The following is a 16,259-nucleotide window of genomic DNA, read 5'->3' as shown; positions in this document are numbered from 1 at the left end:
TTTCCGAGTTCGAATGAGGACCAAGAACAATTTTTAGGTGGCAAGAAGTCCCCAGCATACTAATGGATTTTGTAAGTTTGGATTACAAACTTCATTTATGATGTTCGTTACTAGTTCAGCCCACATAAACAATTTTATCCAGTAACATAGGCTAAAGTATTTTGACTTGCATCAGCAATGAAGACACAATTCTATATTTTGTCAGTGAAGCTTAATGTATGGAAGCACCTAACCTATAGACATGACTGCTAGTTGGTTTCTGAGCCTGTTGGCATTGACCAAAGGAGGAGCTCAATGTAGAATGTTTTTACTGTCCTTTCCCAAAAATATCCTGGGAGCTAGAGCGAGGAACCTATTTTCCAGATAGGTGGAGAGGGGTAGAATAGCCAGTCATAAATACAAAATACAAAAAATACAGGTTAAAACACAGCATCTATGTACAGAGAATGTGAGTGCCCGGCACCGTATTTCTCAAAGTGTGGTCTACACGTTACATACTAGATCCTAGAACATTCATTTTAAAAAATGAAGGTTTCTGCCAGGCACAGTGACACACTCTTGTAATCCCAAGAATTCAGGAGGCAGGTGTGAAGATTGCAAGTTTGAGGCCAGCCTTAACAACTTGGTGAGATCATGTCAGAATAAAATAAGGGCTGGGGATGTAGCTCAGGGTAAAGCACCCCCTAGGTTCAATCCACATATCAAAAGGAGGGGTGGGGGAAAGGTTTCTGTAACACCCTTCAGTTCTGCTGAACCACAGTATTAAACACATAAACCATTAGCAATTTGCCTTAATATTTAGGATTCTTGAGGGTAGGGATCACCTATTTTCTATCATTAATTTTGCTTTGTATATAAAGTCAGTTGTTCCTTCTGGGGGCACTGAAACTATAATCCTTGGTTCATGAGCTTTATATATCAAATGATCTTGGTGATTATAAAAATCTAGTGTTAGAAGAGTGATTTTAGGAATGATTGACATGAGCTATTGTCTTTGAAAAGATAGGACATTAATGTGTAGTTTCCAGTTTCTTGAAAACATTTAAACTCTGCATTAATTGAAAACAAAGTTCACATATAAATGTCTTATTCCGTATCCTTACACACCCAATGTTAATTTGTAAATATTCAATATGTTAATTTGTAATACAAGATGTACTTGTTTGGGACAGACTTTATAATAAAGAATATTCTGTCACTAGAGGCCATGAGTCCTTAAACTGTTCTCATTCGCAGATAATTCCTTTGTGCTTCAATATTTTACATCAGTAGTATGTAATAATGCTAAAATAAGACATTATTTAAATGCCAAAAGTTTTATATATAGGAAATGATTATTTTTGATAACTGATTATAACATTCCAATTGGCAGAATTTGTATTTATAACACATCATTGCTGTAGATTTGAATTTAGAAATACTTTATTAATAAACATGGTTTTGTGTTGCAAAGTTGTTTTACTTAGTTAAAAAAATAAGTAAAAATAACTAAAACTCACTGTTTTGATCCATTCACCAAAATCTGCTTTCTGAAGTTCTTTTAGATGACATTTTAATGTATCAGAAGGAAACAAAAAATTTGTTGGTGTTTCTTGAATCCTGTTGGGCTGCCTCCTCTGTCCAGAGGGGATTTATGCATTTTGATGAAATGTTAAAATAGAAGAGTTTTTTTTTTCACAGAAGTTGATTTTTTTTTTTTGATGAAATGTTAAAATAGAGGAGTTTTTTTTTTTCCACAGAAGTTGATTTTTTTTGTTTTATTTTTTAGTAGTGTCCCCTGCCCCTTGGCTTTCATTATTAGAACTGTTATGCTATCTCAATATCCTGAAGAACCATAATTTATTTTTCTACTAAAAAGGTGGCAGTTAAGGAAGAGCTTTCATTCAGAAGTTCATCAAAAATGGAGCTCTGGTTGGTGTGTTTGGAGGAGATTTTGGGGGTTTGTGTTTCACTATATTACACAGATATTTGGGGGTTTTGTTGTTTTCTGGTATGTATTGGGGGTACGGGGTGGGGGATAGTCCTGATAGTTTAAATCCTAATGACTTTTAATTAACTTTTTTCAGGGTATTTGAAGTTTAGTATACAGCTCTTTTGAAAATCCTGTGTGGACAATGGCTACTCAAGGTTTGTGTCATAAAGCTTTAGTTACTGAATTGGGGCTCTGCTTCATTGCCATTAACCCAGTCTGGCTCAGATCCCCCTGCTTTCCTCTCTCCCTGCTTACTTGTCAGGCTACCTTTTGCTCCATTTTCTGCTCACTTCTAATGGCTTGGTGAAATAACAAACAAGCCACCAGCAGGAATCTAGTCTGGATGACTGCTTCTGGAGCCTGGATGCAGTACCATTCTTCCACTGATTCAGTGAGTAACTGTTAGGTGGTCCCCTAAGGGCATACATAATTTCATCACTGAGCTAATCCTAGCTATCATTCTGCTTTTCTTGGCTGCCTTACAGATTTGACTTTATTTCTAAAAATAATTAAAAGGTCATATCACAGATTTTTTTCAAATTAAGGTAACATTTTCAATGTACTAATATTAATACTGTTTCATTTTTACAGCTGATTTGATGGAGTTGGACATGGCCATGGAGCCAGACAGAAAAGCGGCTGTTAGTCACTGGCAACAGCAGTCTTACCTGGACTCTGGAATTCATTCTGGTGCCACTACCACAGCTCCTTCCCTGAGTGGGAAAGGCAATCCTGAGGAAGAGGATGTGGACACCTCCCAAGTCCTGTATGAGTGGGAACAGGGATTTTCTCAGTCCTTCACTCAAGAGCAAGTAGCTGGTAAATATTAGTGCCTTATTGAAAGACAGAATGGTGAAAGGGAAGTAATTGCAAAGTCACCTTTACCATGTCAGAGAGCAGGTATTTTGGCGAAGTCTGAACTTCGGATAGTAAGTGTTGAATTTACTTCCCCAGATATTGATGGACAGTATGCGATGACTCGAGCTCAGAGGGTACGAGCTGCCATGTTTCCTGAGACATTAGATGAGGGTATGCAGATCCCATCTACACAGTTTGATGCTGCTCATCCCACTAATGTCCAACGTTTGGCTGAACCATCACAGATGCTGAAACATGCAGTTGTAAACTTGATTAACTATCAAGATGATGCAGAACTTGCCACACGTGCAATCCCTGAATTGACAAAACTGTTAAATGATGAGGACCAGGTAATCAATCACATAGCTAGCTTTTCAATCTGCCTTAAAGGAAATTCTCAAGGGAATAGTTTCACAATAGTTTCTCAGCATCAGTATTTGAAACTAATCACGTCTCATAATTCCTGTGTTAAAGGTGGTGGTTAATAAGGCTGCAGTTATGGTCCATCAACTGTCTAAAAAGGAGGCTTCCAGACATGCCATCATGCGTTCTCCTCAGATGGTATCTGCCATCGTACGTACCATGCAGAATACAAATGATGTAGAAACAGCTCGTTGTACTGCTGGGACCTTGCACAACCTTTCCCATCATCGTGAGGGCTTGTTGGCCATCTTTAAGTCTGGAGGCATTCCTGCCCTGGTGAAAATGCTTGGGTAAGAAAGCATGGTCAGAGTGCTTGAAACATACACAGAAAGCGCAACCACAACATTTCTGATGAAGCTTTTTTTCTCTTTCCCAGTTCACCAGTGGATTCTGTATTGTTTTATGCCATTACAACTCTCCACAACCTTTTATTACATCAAGAAGGAGCTAAAATGGCAGTGCGTTTAGCTGGTGGACTGCAGAAAATGGTTGCTTTGCTCAACAAAACAAATGTTAAGTTCTTGGCTATTACAACAGACTGCCTTCAGATTTTAGCTTATGGTAATCAAGAAAGCAAGGTAAAAAAAAAAGTTTTGTGGTTTTCATGGAGCATAGGAGACCCCCAGTGTGATATAACACAGACCCTTGGAAATTCATAGTATTCTTCACCCTTTGTATGGATGCTGGAGAAGTTGGATGTCTCTATTTAAATATTGTGAGTGTGTGTAAAACACTATGCTAACTACTAGAGATACAGCAGCAAGCTGCTTTTTGAGTTTTCAGCCTTGGGTAGGAGATAGGCATTGAAATAATAACCTAATTACTATTTAATTCATGTGTTAGGAAGAAGAGGAGGAGCTATGACAGCACATAAGGAGTGAAATAAACCTTAGAAGACCTGGGAGGAAGTGATAGTTGAATTCAGCTTTAAAAGATTAACAAGGGATTGACTAGGTGAATGTTAGGTGATTAAATGACATTTTTCAGAGTCCTAAAGAGGGATGAATGTACAGTTTCTGGAATTTAAAAAATACATAGCTGGGCATAGTGGCACACACCGTTAATCCCAGCGACATGGGAGGTTGAAGCAGGAGAATCACAAGTTCAGGACCAGCCTCAGCAACTTAGCAAGACCCTGTCTCAAAATTTTAAAAATTCTGGGGATGTCACTGTGGCAGAGTGCCCTTGGGCTCAGTCCCTAGTACAGCAAAAACAGTGATGAGGAATAGCATTTGAGGTAAGGCTACTATTGAGATAAATCAGATCCTGCAGTGCTTTGTAGGATATATTAAAAGTACAGTGGGAAACAGTTTTCAGCAAAGGCATGAAGGGATGAGATTTGTTTCTAGAACATTAGCGATAGGGTTCAGAGGTGGAAATATACAGGAAAGTAAAGAACCAGAATGAATGATTATTGTATCTCTTAATGGTGGATATGATTAAGAAAATTAGAGTGGCAAAAGATGAGTTTCGAATTCTCCATTCTGGTTTAAATTATTTAATCAGTGAATCAGTTTTGATACAACTTTCATCACTAGTGCATACCAACATTGTTTTGTTTTTGCTTTTGCTATAAACAGTATAGGAAGAAGGAAATTGGACCAGAGTTGATGTTGTCTTGGGAGGACTGGGATGCCTGAATTTTAGTACAGTACTGTGGCAGGAGAGTTTAGGTAGAGCCCCAGCGTGAGGGTGTGAGTGACGGGATCTAGGAATGTATTTTAGTCAAAAGGCATGCTGGCTTAAATGTCTGGTGTGATAAGTTAATAAGATGGCTTTTCTTAGATATTTGATCAAGATTCTATGACTAACAATGTATATGCATCTTTCTAGCTGATCATTCTGGCTAGTGGTGGACCCCAAGCTTTAGTAAATATAATGAGGACCTACACTTACGAGAAACTACTATGGACCACAAGCCGAGTACTGAAGGTGTTATCTGTCTGCTCTAGTAATAAGCCGGCTATTGTAGAAGCTGGTAAGTATGTGTATTCCAAGGTCCCGCGTTCAGCATCTACAATTCTGATTAGATTACTTATTTTAGGACAAGGTGGATTTAATAACTGAAAGTGGATACTCCTATTGAATTTATAGCCAAGATCACATTCAATACAGTGTGAGTTCTGCTTGCCCCAGGATTGGTGCTATTTAAATCTAATTTAACTCACAAACAATGTTTTGCCTTGGTATTCTGTATTATCAGTGAGCCATTGGTCTTGTGTGAAAAAGTTTTGCTGTTTCACTGTTTGTTGTTTTCCCCATAAATATTTTTAATGAGGCAAAAATTGTATGTGTTAGTTTATATTGTGTACATATTGGTGGTAGGGAAAAAAAAGTACATGGTTTGCTCTAAGGTCTCTTGTTATAAGTCATGGAAATATAGTTACTTTTCAGCTTTCTAGCATCCTTTCTTCTTTCAGTATCCCACCTAGCATCATCTACCTAGACTCTCAAACCAAGCTTCAAATCACTACTGGAAGAGGAAAAATTTAAAGACATTTAACTGAAGAAAATGTTGGGATATAGAGTTGGTAACACACTTTTTTTTCCATTTGTTGATAGTAATTTTATTTGAGAATTTATGGGAGAGAAGAGGATTATGATTGCCTGGATGGCTGCTGACAGTGGTATCCATAGGCTCAGGCTAGACATGGTTGAAATGTTCATAGAACAAGAGGATGTAAATTCTGTCAGCTCTTCCAGATATACCTGTGGTACTTGTTTAAAAATACATATAATTTAGGCTAACATAATCATAATCCCTGAAATGTCGATTTTTTTTTTTTTTTTTTTTTTTTTTTTTGGTGGTGTTGGGAATTGAACCCAGGGCCTTGTGCATGCAAGGCAAGCACTCTATCAACTGAGGTACATCCCCAGCCCTGATCTTTTTTTTTTTTTTTTTTTAATCAAGATGAACAACTTATTTGAAATGACAGAAGGGCTGTAGGTAGCTGGAAATTTATGGAATAGAAGCCTAGGAATCTTCTTTTTAAGAAGTTCCACCAAGTTATTCTAATGTTTGTTCATTCTGAACACACTTAGCACCTAAGGTATTTTAAGCAATGTATTAGGCACATGGTATACCATGGGTAACAGGTATGGTTTCTGTGCTTATTCTCACACTCTGGGCAATGTGACAGAAATAAGCAAAAATATGAGGTGATTGATTATAAATTGGAATGCATATTATGTGAGAAGTAATAGCAAATAGTGAAAACAATTAATGGCAAGTCAAACTGTAATTGGAATGGGCTTTCTTGCGAAGAAAAATGTTAAATGGGACTGAAGGATAAGAAGGAGGCCTCTCTGTTGTCTAAATGGGAGTAGTGGTGGCAAATGCTTTGAAGGTAGAGAAAAGAAAGAAGCATGTACTGTGAGTAGAAAAGAGATTGTGGAGCTCTAGGTGCTGAAGAAGAAAGTGTAGCTAGGTAGAATTTGGCAATGGGGTGAATGTCCCAGGAACAGGTTGATGAACTAGCAGGATGATACCATGCAGGACTTTCTAGGCATGTTTTCTGTTCCTGGAGTTGTATGCTTTATTCCTGCTTTTGGAACCACAGATGTAACTTAAGTTAATTTGGAAGGATAGGTGGGATCTGAGTTCTAAAGGGTTCCCTAAGATTATACTAAAGAATTTGGCCCTTATCTTAAAGATAAAGGGAAACTTTGGTTGTTGAGCAGTGGCATAGCACCAGAGCAATGCATTTGTATATTAATACTAACATTGTGTGGATCAACAGTGTGACCAAGAGTTAAGAAGACCAGATCACTGAGATTTTATAAGCTTATAGGAATAAAATAGTTTACATTTAAAGATACATACCTAATTTGTCAATGCTTGAGACTTCTGAAAGAATCAGTAATACAGGGACTAAGGGAGCAACCAAAAATGGTTTGTGGTGAGGAGAGCTTAGGTACTATGAAGACAAATGAAACTATCAGAAGGAATTGCTGGTTTTTCATTTTTTTAAAACAAAATAAGAAGCTGGCATATTCAGAGTGACTGAAAAGTCAGTAGGTGTCTGGGAAGTTGATACTAAGATGCAAGTGAAGGCAGAATTAGAGATTTTAGAAGTTCTCTGTGTATGAAGGTAAGGGCAAGAAGAGAAGTGGGGGTGGCTACAGGGTATGCCTCAAAGTCATCTGCCTGGGACTTTCACCCTAGACCTGCAAATCAGAATGGATGTGTGTTTTTAAAGTCTCTTCAGGCCATTCTAATGAGCATCTGGGGTTAAGATCCATTCTGTTAGAGTTCATAACTCTGAGGGAGGGCATGAAGCCTTGGGGGAAAAAAGGAATCATTTAACAAATACTGGCATCAGTCTTATGCAGGTCATTGTAGATGGAGCTACTGAAAGGAAGGAATCTGGGAGGGATGATCTTTGTTTTATTGGGAAGGTAGACTAAATTTTATTTGTGTAAGTAGGCTTAAGCCTGATTTGAGGAAATAAAATAGACCTGGCAAATGAACAAGGGAAAGTGTCTCTTGCTGCATTCAGAAGTGAGTTTAGGTAAAGAGAGATGGGTAAAGTTAAACTTGTATATGGGGATTGGGTTTCTTTTTCTGTGCCTTTGCTGGAATAAATGATGGGAAATGCAAACATTGGACTAATATATTTTGGAGTCAGTGACGTTTATTATAGGGTCTCAGATGTCACCCTCCCACTGAAGTGACCTAATTACCTCCTTAAAATTGCACTGTGCCCCCTCCCAATCTTGTGTTGCTTTTCTTTGTAGTGCTTAACACCTGTATTTTAAGTTATTAATTTTATATTTGTATAGTATGTGCTGCCTCCATCATACTAGTTAGTGTATGTCTAGGTCAGAACAGCCTGGTACTAAATAAATATTTTTAAAATAACTACATGGATGAAAAGAAAAGTAGTAAAACTGTTACCTACAGGGGGACAGTGAAGATAATGAAGACATTTTCCCTATGGAAAAGGAAAGGAACAATAGCTATTTGACAGAAGTTGTCACTCGTGAGGTAAATTGTATAAGAAAAACTGAGGAACACCCTGGAAAATTAGAGGAATAAAGTACTCAAGGAGGTGGAGAGATTGGCTTTGAAAATAAAGAGGGAGACTTCTGTGACTAGAGAAGACATTGAGAGCTGTCAGGAACATCTAGCTAATGGCCCTTGCATTATATCCTTTGTAATTTTCTAGGTGGAATGCAAGCATTAGGACTTCACCTGACAGATCCAAGTCAACGTCTTGTTCAGAACTGTCTTTGGACTCTTAGGAATCTTTCAGATGCTGCAACTAAACAGGTAAATTCTGAGACAACTGGTGCATTGGTGATAGGATTTAAATGAATATGTACTAAGCATCTGTTTTTTTCTCTGTAGGAAGGGATGGAAGGTCTTCTTGGGACTCTTGTTCAGCTTTTGGGTTCAGATGATATAAATGTGGTTACCTGTGCAGCTGGAATTCTTTCTAACCTCACTTGCAATAACTACAAGAACAAGATGATGGTGTGCCAAGTGGGTGGCATAGAGGCTCTTGTACGTACTGTCCTTCGTGCTGGTGACAGGGAGGACATAACTGAGCCTGCCATCTGTGCTCTTCGTCATCTGACTAGCCGACACCAGGAAGCAGAGATGGCCCAAAATGCTGTTCGCCTTCACTATGGACTACCAGTTGTGGTTAAACTCCTGCATCCGCCATCCCATTGGCCTCTGATTAAGGTGTGTTGTTAAAATAGAATGTTGTCAGAATTGAAAAGAACCACCTCTAGCTACTGGATGACTGTCTAGGTATAGGAGGATTTATAAATAAGAATTATATTCCTTAGGAAATGTGGGTGGGATGGGATTTGGATTCTGAAATATTGTGTAGTCATTGCTACTTTTAGTTAATAGTTTTAATGATAATTTTAGGCTCAAAAAATGATTTTGTTGATTTGGATGCCATTTTTTTTCTCTCTTATCTATAGGCTACTGTTGGATTGATTCGAAATCTTGCCCTTTGTCCAGCAAATCATGCACCTTTGCGTGAGCAGGGTGCCATTCCACGACTAGTTCAGTTGCTTGTTCGTGCACATCAGGATACCCAGCGTCGTACTTCGATGGGTGGAACACAGCAGCAGTTTGTGGTAGGTAAATCTTACTATGATACCTGGCATAAAGGAATGTATAAATCCAGTGGATTAAAACTTCCTCAGTTATTGGCTCTCCCAACCCTCCTTGCAGGATTGCCAATGATGAAAAAACCTAAAATGTTCCTATGACAGAGAAGATAAAGAAGTAGTGTGACCCCTAGTAACATTTTCTTGGATATATTTTTAGCATGTTCTTAGGCAGAGTGTATAGGAGTATAATTTGCTACCGTAGGGTTAAGGCACTTAATGAATGCTCTCATTCAGTGCATACAGAGGCTTACCTCCTAAGGAAATCCAATAGAGCCCTCATTTGAATATCAGTCTGTCTGATTTTAGAGCTTTTTATCCCCACTACAAGATGAGTTTTGCTTATAAATATTTTACAGGTCTTTTTACTGTCTCTTCCGTGAGAGGTTTTAAACTATTTTCATAGACCAAAGAACATAATAGAGACAGATTTCAAGAATAAGTAATACAGTTTCTGAAACCTTAACCCATAATATTCTCATTCTAAAGCTTTCATGTCAAGTTGGAGTCTTACAACTTAACTTTAGGTGTGTAATCTTGTAAAGATAAAAACACTTCTGATCCTGAGACCTTCAAGATTCAGACCTTGAAAAAGTTTTCTTATTTAATCCATTTTGTCCCCTGTCTAGATGTGGAACACACCTATAAAAACTTAGGTATAATTGCATAATATATACTATGTAATAGTAAGAATAGGACTATAACTTTAAATATATAAGCTCTAGATTATGATTTCCAGCCTACTTTAATGCACCTGTGTCAGTTTCATTGCAATATTCACAGAATTGAAAACTTGGGACTAGATTAAATTAGATGACTTTAAAACAAAGGCATACCCTACCAGAAAAGATCTGGGGACTCCTCCCATATTGCTAATTGTTCTGTGTATTCATTCATATTGTGGCTTTGCTTTCTTCCTTTATTTTGTTATTGTCCCATCTCTATGGGGTGTCTTAATAGAATGCAGCGGGACCTTGCATTTTATATCTCTTAAAAAGAAAGTTGTTTATAAAAGCCAATGAAAGAATCATAAATTTAAAAAACACTGTAACCTAGAAACAGAAAGCAGCTAGTGAACACTTTACAAAAGCTAACTTCCTTCTCTTATATAGTTTTTATCAGTTGAAATAGTCTTGGTGACATGAGCAGTGGATTTTCCTCTGAAGCTCGGTAGAATTTTTGCATTTGGCAATGAAATTATCCCTAGGGTTTGATTCCAGTACTGAATGTATACACATCCTCCTCCATACTTTAGTCTTTAAGTCATGTATAGTTTCTAATGCATATACATTGTAGTTACACTGTACTGTTTAGGAAATAATGACAAATTATTTTGTTCAGTAGAGGCTCAGTTCTTTAACTTCATATATTAATGATTCATGGTTGGTTGAATCTGCAGATAATGGAACCCACAGATAGAGAGGGCTACTTGCTTTGTGCACAGCCCTAGATATGGAGGAGGGGTGCTGCTTGGAATTAGTGCTGCAGGGGTGGCAGGGGTGCTCCTTTGACGTTTCACACGATGGAATCCTCCCTTATTCCTGAACTAATTGTAGATTATGGGGACCTTTGAGTATGTAATATGAATAATTATAGTCTAGTAATTGCTATTTAGAATGAAAAGCTTTTCAAGTTTTATAAACTTCAGGGAGGACGGTACCCTATTTGTTAAACGTATTTCTTTTGGTAGGAGGGTGTCCGCATGGAAGAAATCGTTGAAGGTTGTACTGGAGCTCTTCACATTCTAGCTCGGGATGTTCACAACCGAATTGTAATCAGAGGACTAAATACCATTCCATTGTTTGTGCAGGTATGTTTCTTTTTAAGTGAGGTGTTCTGAGTCTAGATTTTATATTTCTTAAATTGTCAGAAAATTAAAGATACCAAAATAGATGCCAGTACTTAATTTTATGAAAATGCCCTTCATTTTTCTTTGTCATTAGAAGGAGAAACACTGGAACTAGAGCCTCAAGAAGAGGGAGGAAACTTCACATTACATTTTTAGGGTTGGGGGATAGAGAGCTGGCTGCCAGGGCACAGGCACCCGACCAACTCTGGTTTTTCTAAATCTTAGATTCACATTGCCTCTGAAGAAAGACTTTAGCTCGAAGTATTCTAGATAGAATTCCAGTGTTCTAGACCTAAATTCACAGAGTATAATTTGAAACCAGTGTGAATGCTGCTCACACTCCAATTGGGAATGTTTACACCACAGTGGGGTGCTTGCCATGCTTTTAATTTTAGATTTAATTAGATCTTGTTTATGTTTTTTCTCCTTAGCTGCTTTATTCTCCCATTGAAAATATCCAAAGAGTAGCTGCAGGGGTCCTCTGTGAACTTGCTCAGGACAAGGAGGCTGCAGAAGCTATTGAAGCAGAGGGAGCCACAGCTCCTCTGACAGAATTACTTCACTCTAGGAACGAAGGTGTAGGTAAGTAGAAAAGGAACAGAAACCTTTCGTGGATATGTACGGACGGTAAGGCCTCAGCTTTTCCTCAAGGGCTATTTTCCCCTTCCTCTCCCAGCAACGTATGCAGCTGCTGTTCTATTTCGAATGTCTGAGGATAAGCCACAAGATTATAAGAAACGGCTTTCGGTTGAGCTGACCAGTTCCCTCTTCAGAACAGAGCCTATGGCTTGGAATGAGGTAGGCGAATGTGTTCACATTGATTCGGTAGTTTGCGAGAGCAGATTGCTAGATTGTTTGCAACACGCAGTACATGTTCATTTGCATTGATGATATCCCTGGATTAAGTGTCGGTTGCCTCCATGCTGTCTGCGAGGAAGAAGTAAGCAGTTCAGAAGTCGTCCCTTAGAATTCATGAGGAAGAAAGAAAGACGAAAAAGTTTATCACATGATTTTTGAGAAAGGGTAGAAGGAAAGAGTGTTAAGCAGCTCATTGAAATCAATTTATTGGTTTCTTTTTTTAACAGTTTTTCATATCCATAACAAATTCAAGTAGAAACATTTTCAGTATTTTTCCTCAGTATGGGTATTCATTGAAACATTGTAGTATAAACAAAATTAAAACTAACCTGAAAGTCTATTTTACCCATCCCATAATACTCAACTACAGCACACAGTCATACAGTGAATTATATTTGTTGAATGAATGAAAGAGATATTGGTAGGTTAAAAAAAATCTTCAGATTGCCAAAAAGTGAGTAATGTGTCAGTTGGGGTTTTAATAGGCATCTTATTAACATGTTCCAACTTGAGACCTTAGCTTTCCCCACCCACCCTCTATCCGAAACCTGTTCTTACAGTCTGTCTCAGTTAATGGCTACGTTGTTCTTCTAGCTGGTCAGGTTAAAAAAAATCATCTCTTTTCTCTACGGTATGTTTTGTCAGCAATTCTTGGAGGGGGCATGGGGGCATTGTGCCCATTGGGTTAATTGCTGTGTTTGTAGCACCAAAAGCAGTGTTTTGCATATAGTGAGTGCTTAATATATTTAGTTTAAAGAGTTAAATATTTTCTCTTTGCACACAGAATTAAAAATAATATCTTTGAGGGGGTGATGTTTGAAGGACTTCCACTTTTGAAGTGTTTTTGTAATGTTTGTTTTCTGTCTTGTAATCTTCAAAAAATACTAGAGTATAAACTGGGAATTTTCATTTTTCCTTACCTTGTACTCATTTATCTAGACTGCTGATCTTGGACTTGATATCGGTGCCCAGGGAGAACCCCTTGGATACCGCCAAGATGGTATGTATCTCATATTTCTCCATATTTAACTTCAGATCAGGATAAAGTTCTAAAATTTTATGACAGAGCTAGTTTGCTCTACTGGGAAACCAGTGTTGGCAGGAAAGTAGTGGCTGCATCTAAAGGCAGTTCTTAAATTCTAGAGTCGGCAATAGTATCTTTCAGTGGAGCATAGGGAATTTTGAACCACACACTGAGCATGCAGCAGGATCATACCACCAAATACATGTCACTTCTGGGACTTTGCAGTGCGGGATGTTCCAGTTTGCCTGGCTGTCGTTCCCCCCCCCTCCCCCCCCCCCTTTTCTTGGTCAGAGAACCCATAATAACCTTTGTCTGCAAATCTGTCTGTATCCATAAGTATGGGTACTTATGTAGTTGTATTTTTGAAAAGCTAATTCAAATCTAGGTAAAGAAGATGAAGGGTAGAGTAGATGACTACTAATCCTAACGCCCTTAAATTCATAATCTCATCTGGTTTTACCTAAACTCTGGAACTTTTAGCCTTCTTACCATGGCAGATAAACATCAATCCTTAAAAAACATGTTAAGGTGTCATTGGAGTGAAGGTCTCAAATTTTGTTTTTTTTGTGGGTATAACCTAAAAACTACCCTTGTCGGATCTCCTTGTTTACTTCCCTAATCAATGCCTAAGTGGCCAGACACAGCAGGTTGCTGCTTTTTCCTCAGGCACCTTAAGTCTCTTCCAGGGTAAAAGCAGAGTGTTCAAGAGTATGTGGATAGTATGACTGGAAACTGCTGGTGTGCTTCTGGTGAAAGACATGGCTTGTGTGGTCTCACGGGTGGCCTGTCTCTTGAGGCCTACAGTGAGTCACTGCTTGGCTCAAGAAAGCTAGAGGTTCAAGAGGTTAGAAAGGACTGCTGACGAGTTTGCTACCAAACTTTGACTCCCCTAAGCCCAGTGTCAACCTGTGTGTTTCTCTCCCATTTTGTTGCCATCCCAAATTTTCTAGATCCCAGCTATCGTTCTTTTCACTCTGGTGGATATGGCCAGGATGCCTTGGGTATGGACCCCATGATGGAGCATGAGATGGGTGGCCATCACCCTGGTGCTGACTATCCAGTTGATGGGCTACCAGATCTGGGACATGCCCAGGACCTCATGGACGGGCTGCCTCCGGGTGACAGCAATCAGCTGGCCTGGTTTGATACTGACCTGTAAATCATCCTTTAGGTAAGAAGTTTAAAAAAGCCAGTTTGGGTAAAATACTTTTACTCTGCCTACAGAACTTCAGAAAGACTTGGTTGGTAGGGTGGGAGTGGTTTAGGCCTATTTGTAAATCTGCCACAAAGATATATACTTTGAAAGGAGATGTCTTGGAACATTTGAATGTTCTCAGATTTCTGGTTGTTATGTGATCATGTGTGGAAGTTATTAACTTTAATGTTTTTTGCCACAGCTTTGCAACTTAATACTCAAATGAGTAACATTTGCTGTTTTAAACATTAATAGCAGCCTTTCTCTCTTTATACAGCTGTATTGTCTGAACTTGCATTGTGATTGGCCTGTAGAGTTGCTGAGAGGGCTCGAGGGGTGGGCTGGTATCTCAGAAAGTGCCTGACACACTAACCAAGCTGAGTTTCCTATGGGAACAATTGAAGTAAACTTTTTGTTCTGGTCCTTTTTGGTCGAGGAGTAACAATACAAATGGATTTTGGGAGTGACTCAAGAAGTGAAGAATGCACAAGAATGGATCACAAGATGGAATTTATCAAACCCTAGCCTTGCTTGTTAAAAACATTTTTTTTTAAATATCTGTAATGGTACTGACTTTGCTTGCTTTGAAGTAGCTCTTTAATTTCTTTTTTTTTTTTTCTTTTTCTTTTTTTTTTTTGCAGTAACTGTTAGTTTTTTTTTAAGTCTCTTGTAGTGTTATGTTATAGTGAATACTGCTACAGCAATTTCTAATTTTTAAGAATTGAGTAATGGTGTAGAACACTAATTCATAATCACTCTAATTGTAATCTGAAGAAAGTGTAACATTGTGTAGCCTTTTTTGTATAAAATAGACAAATAGAAATGGTCCAATTAGTTTCCTTTTTAATATGCTTAAAATAAGCAGGTGGATCTATTTCATGTTTTTGATCAAAAACTTTATTTGGGATATGTATGGGTAGGGTAAATCAGTAAGAGGTGTTATTTGGAACCTTGTTTTGGACAGTTTACCAGTTGCCTTTTATCCCAAAGTTGTTGTAACCTGCTGTGATAACGATGCTTCAAGAGAAAATACGGTTATAAAAATGGTTCAGAATTAAACTTTTAATTCATTCGATTGTGTCATTTTTTTTTTCTTGATAAATGGCTTGCGAGGGTAATAAGTTTATCTAGCTTACTTTCATGCTGAGCAAAATTCACATAGTGAAGTAATAATTTGTTATAATGATAGAGAGGACCTTACCTGTATGTGGGATTATTTGCCAAGTTTCTTTAGTACTTGGCCCTGGGTTAAACTACATCCTCCCCCCCCCCCATGTATTTTAGCTTCAAACATTGTGATTGATTCTGGGCTTTTGAGAGAGGAGTGATTCTGTTACTGCTAACAAAAGAGCTCAGAGCTCATGGCCACAAATACTCCCTTTAGCCTAGCCTCTTGGTGTGGTTATGTGTCTAATCTTGCTCAAGTAATCAAAGGCCTCCTCAGTTCAAAGGCATTTGGGTACCTTGTCTTTGAGCTACACTGAGCTAAAAGAAATAGAGAAAGCTGAAAGCCAAATAAGCATCCTCTTTAGATGGTTTCATTTCTTTAAGGTAAAATGTATGTTTTAAAAGTATAGGAATTTGAACTTCAAGCACCTTCACACAAGCGTGACTCATTCAGAGAAGGGGATTTCTTTAGCTCCACTTTGAACTGATAATTAAGCATGTTTAAGTGTCGTCGTTTATCTGGACATAATCAGAGAACCAGAACAGGCCTTTTTCCACACCATCTGCCAGATGAGCTAGTCATCCTGGTGGTAGGTCTTGATAAGGTTCATTGCTCAGGACAGACCTGTTAAGACTTGTGTTTTAGCTTGTAAAAAGTGAAACTGTTTCATGCTTTAAGGAAACCTGTTCAATTTACTATGTTTAAAACAGTGACTGACAAACATGCATTCAAATCAGCTTCATCTAGGGAAGATTTTTTGTGAATACTTCCTTCATAAAAACA

At 38.2% G+C, this 16,259-nt stretch overlaps 1 protein-coding gene across 3 annotated transcripts in view; it reads left to right on the top strand.

The window, feature by feature from the left end:
• Positions 1-15,380, top strand: part of CTNNB1 (catenin beta 1) — a 33,112-nt gene extending 17,732 nt beyond the window's left edge. The window contains exons 2-16 of one of the 3 annotated variants that reach the window (XM_079114139.1): positions 2,067-2,127; positions 2,564-2,791; positions 2,927-3,180; positions 3,305-3,543; positions 3,630-3,831; positions 5,087-5,231; positions 8,422-8,525; positions 8,604-8,942; positions 9,191-9,349; positions 11,073-11,192; positions 11,663-11,813; positions 11,908-12,029; positions 13,029-13,089; positions 14,064-14,284; positions 14,745-15,380. In XM_079114139.1, coding sequence (XP_078970265.1) covers positions 2,115-2,127; positions 2,564-2,791; positions 2,927-3,180; positions 3,305-3,543; positions 3,630-3,831; positions 5,087-5,231; positions 8,422-8,525; positions 8,604-8,942; positions 9,191-9,349; positions 11,073-11,192; positions 11,663-11,813; positions 11,908-12,029; positions 13,029-13,089; positions 14,064-14,272 — 2,346 coding nt within the window. In that variant the 5' untranslated portion in view covers positions 2,067-2,114 and the 3' untranslated portion in view covers positions 14,273-14,284; positions 14,745-15,380. Of the gene's footprint in view, positions 1-2,066; positions 2,128-2,563; positions 2,792-2,926; positions 3,181-3,304; positions 3,544-3,629; positions 3,832-5,086; positions 5,232-8,421; positions 8,526-8,603; positions 8,943-9,190; positions 9,350-11,072; positions 11,193-11,662; positions 11,814-11,907; positions 12,030-13,028; positions 13,090-14,063 lie in introns of all 3 variants that reach the window. The other 2 variants (XM_079114138.1, XM_079114137.1) reach the window with 2 other exon arrangements.
• Positions 15,381-16,259: the final 879 nt, after the last annotated feature.

This window comes from Sciurus vulgaris (assembly GCF_902686455.1).
Source record: "Sciurus vulgaris genome assembly, chromosome: 16".
Taxonomy (NCBI): domain Eukaryota; kingdom Metazoa; phylum Chordata; class Mammalia; order Rodentia; family Sciuridae; genus Sciurus; species Sciurus vulgaris.
Note: the sequence above shows the minus strand (reverse complement) of the source record. Positions and strands in the feature narration are given on the sequence as shown.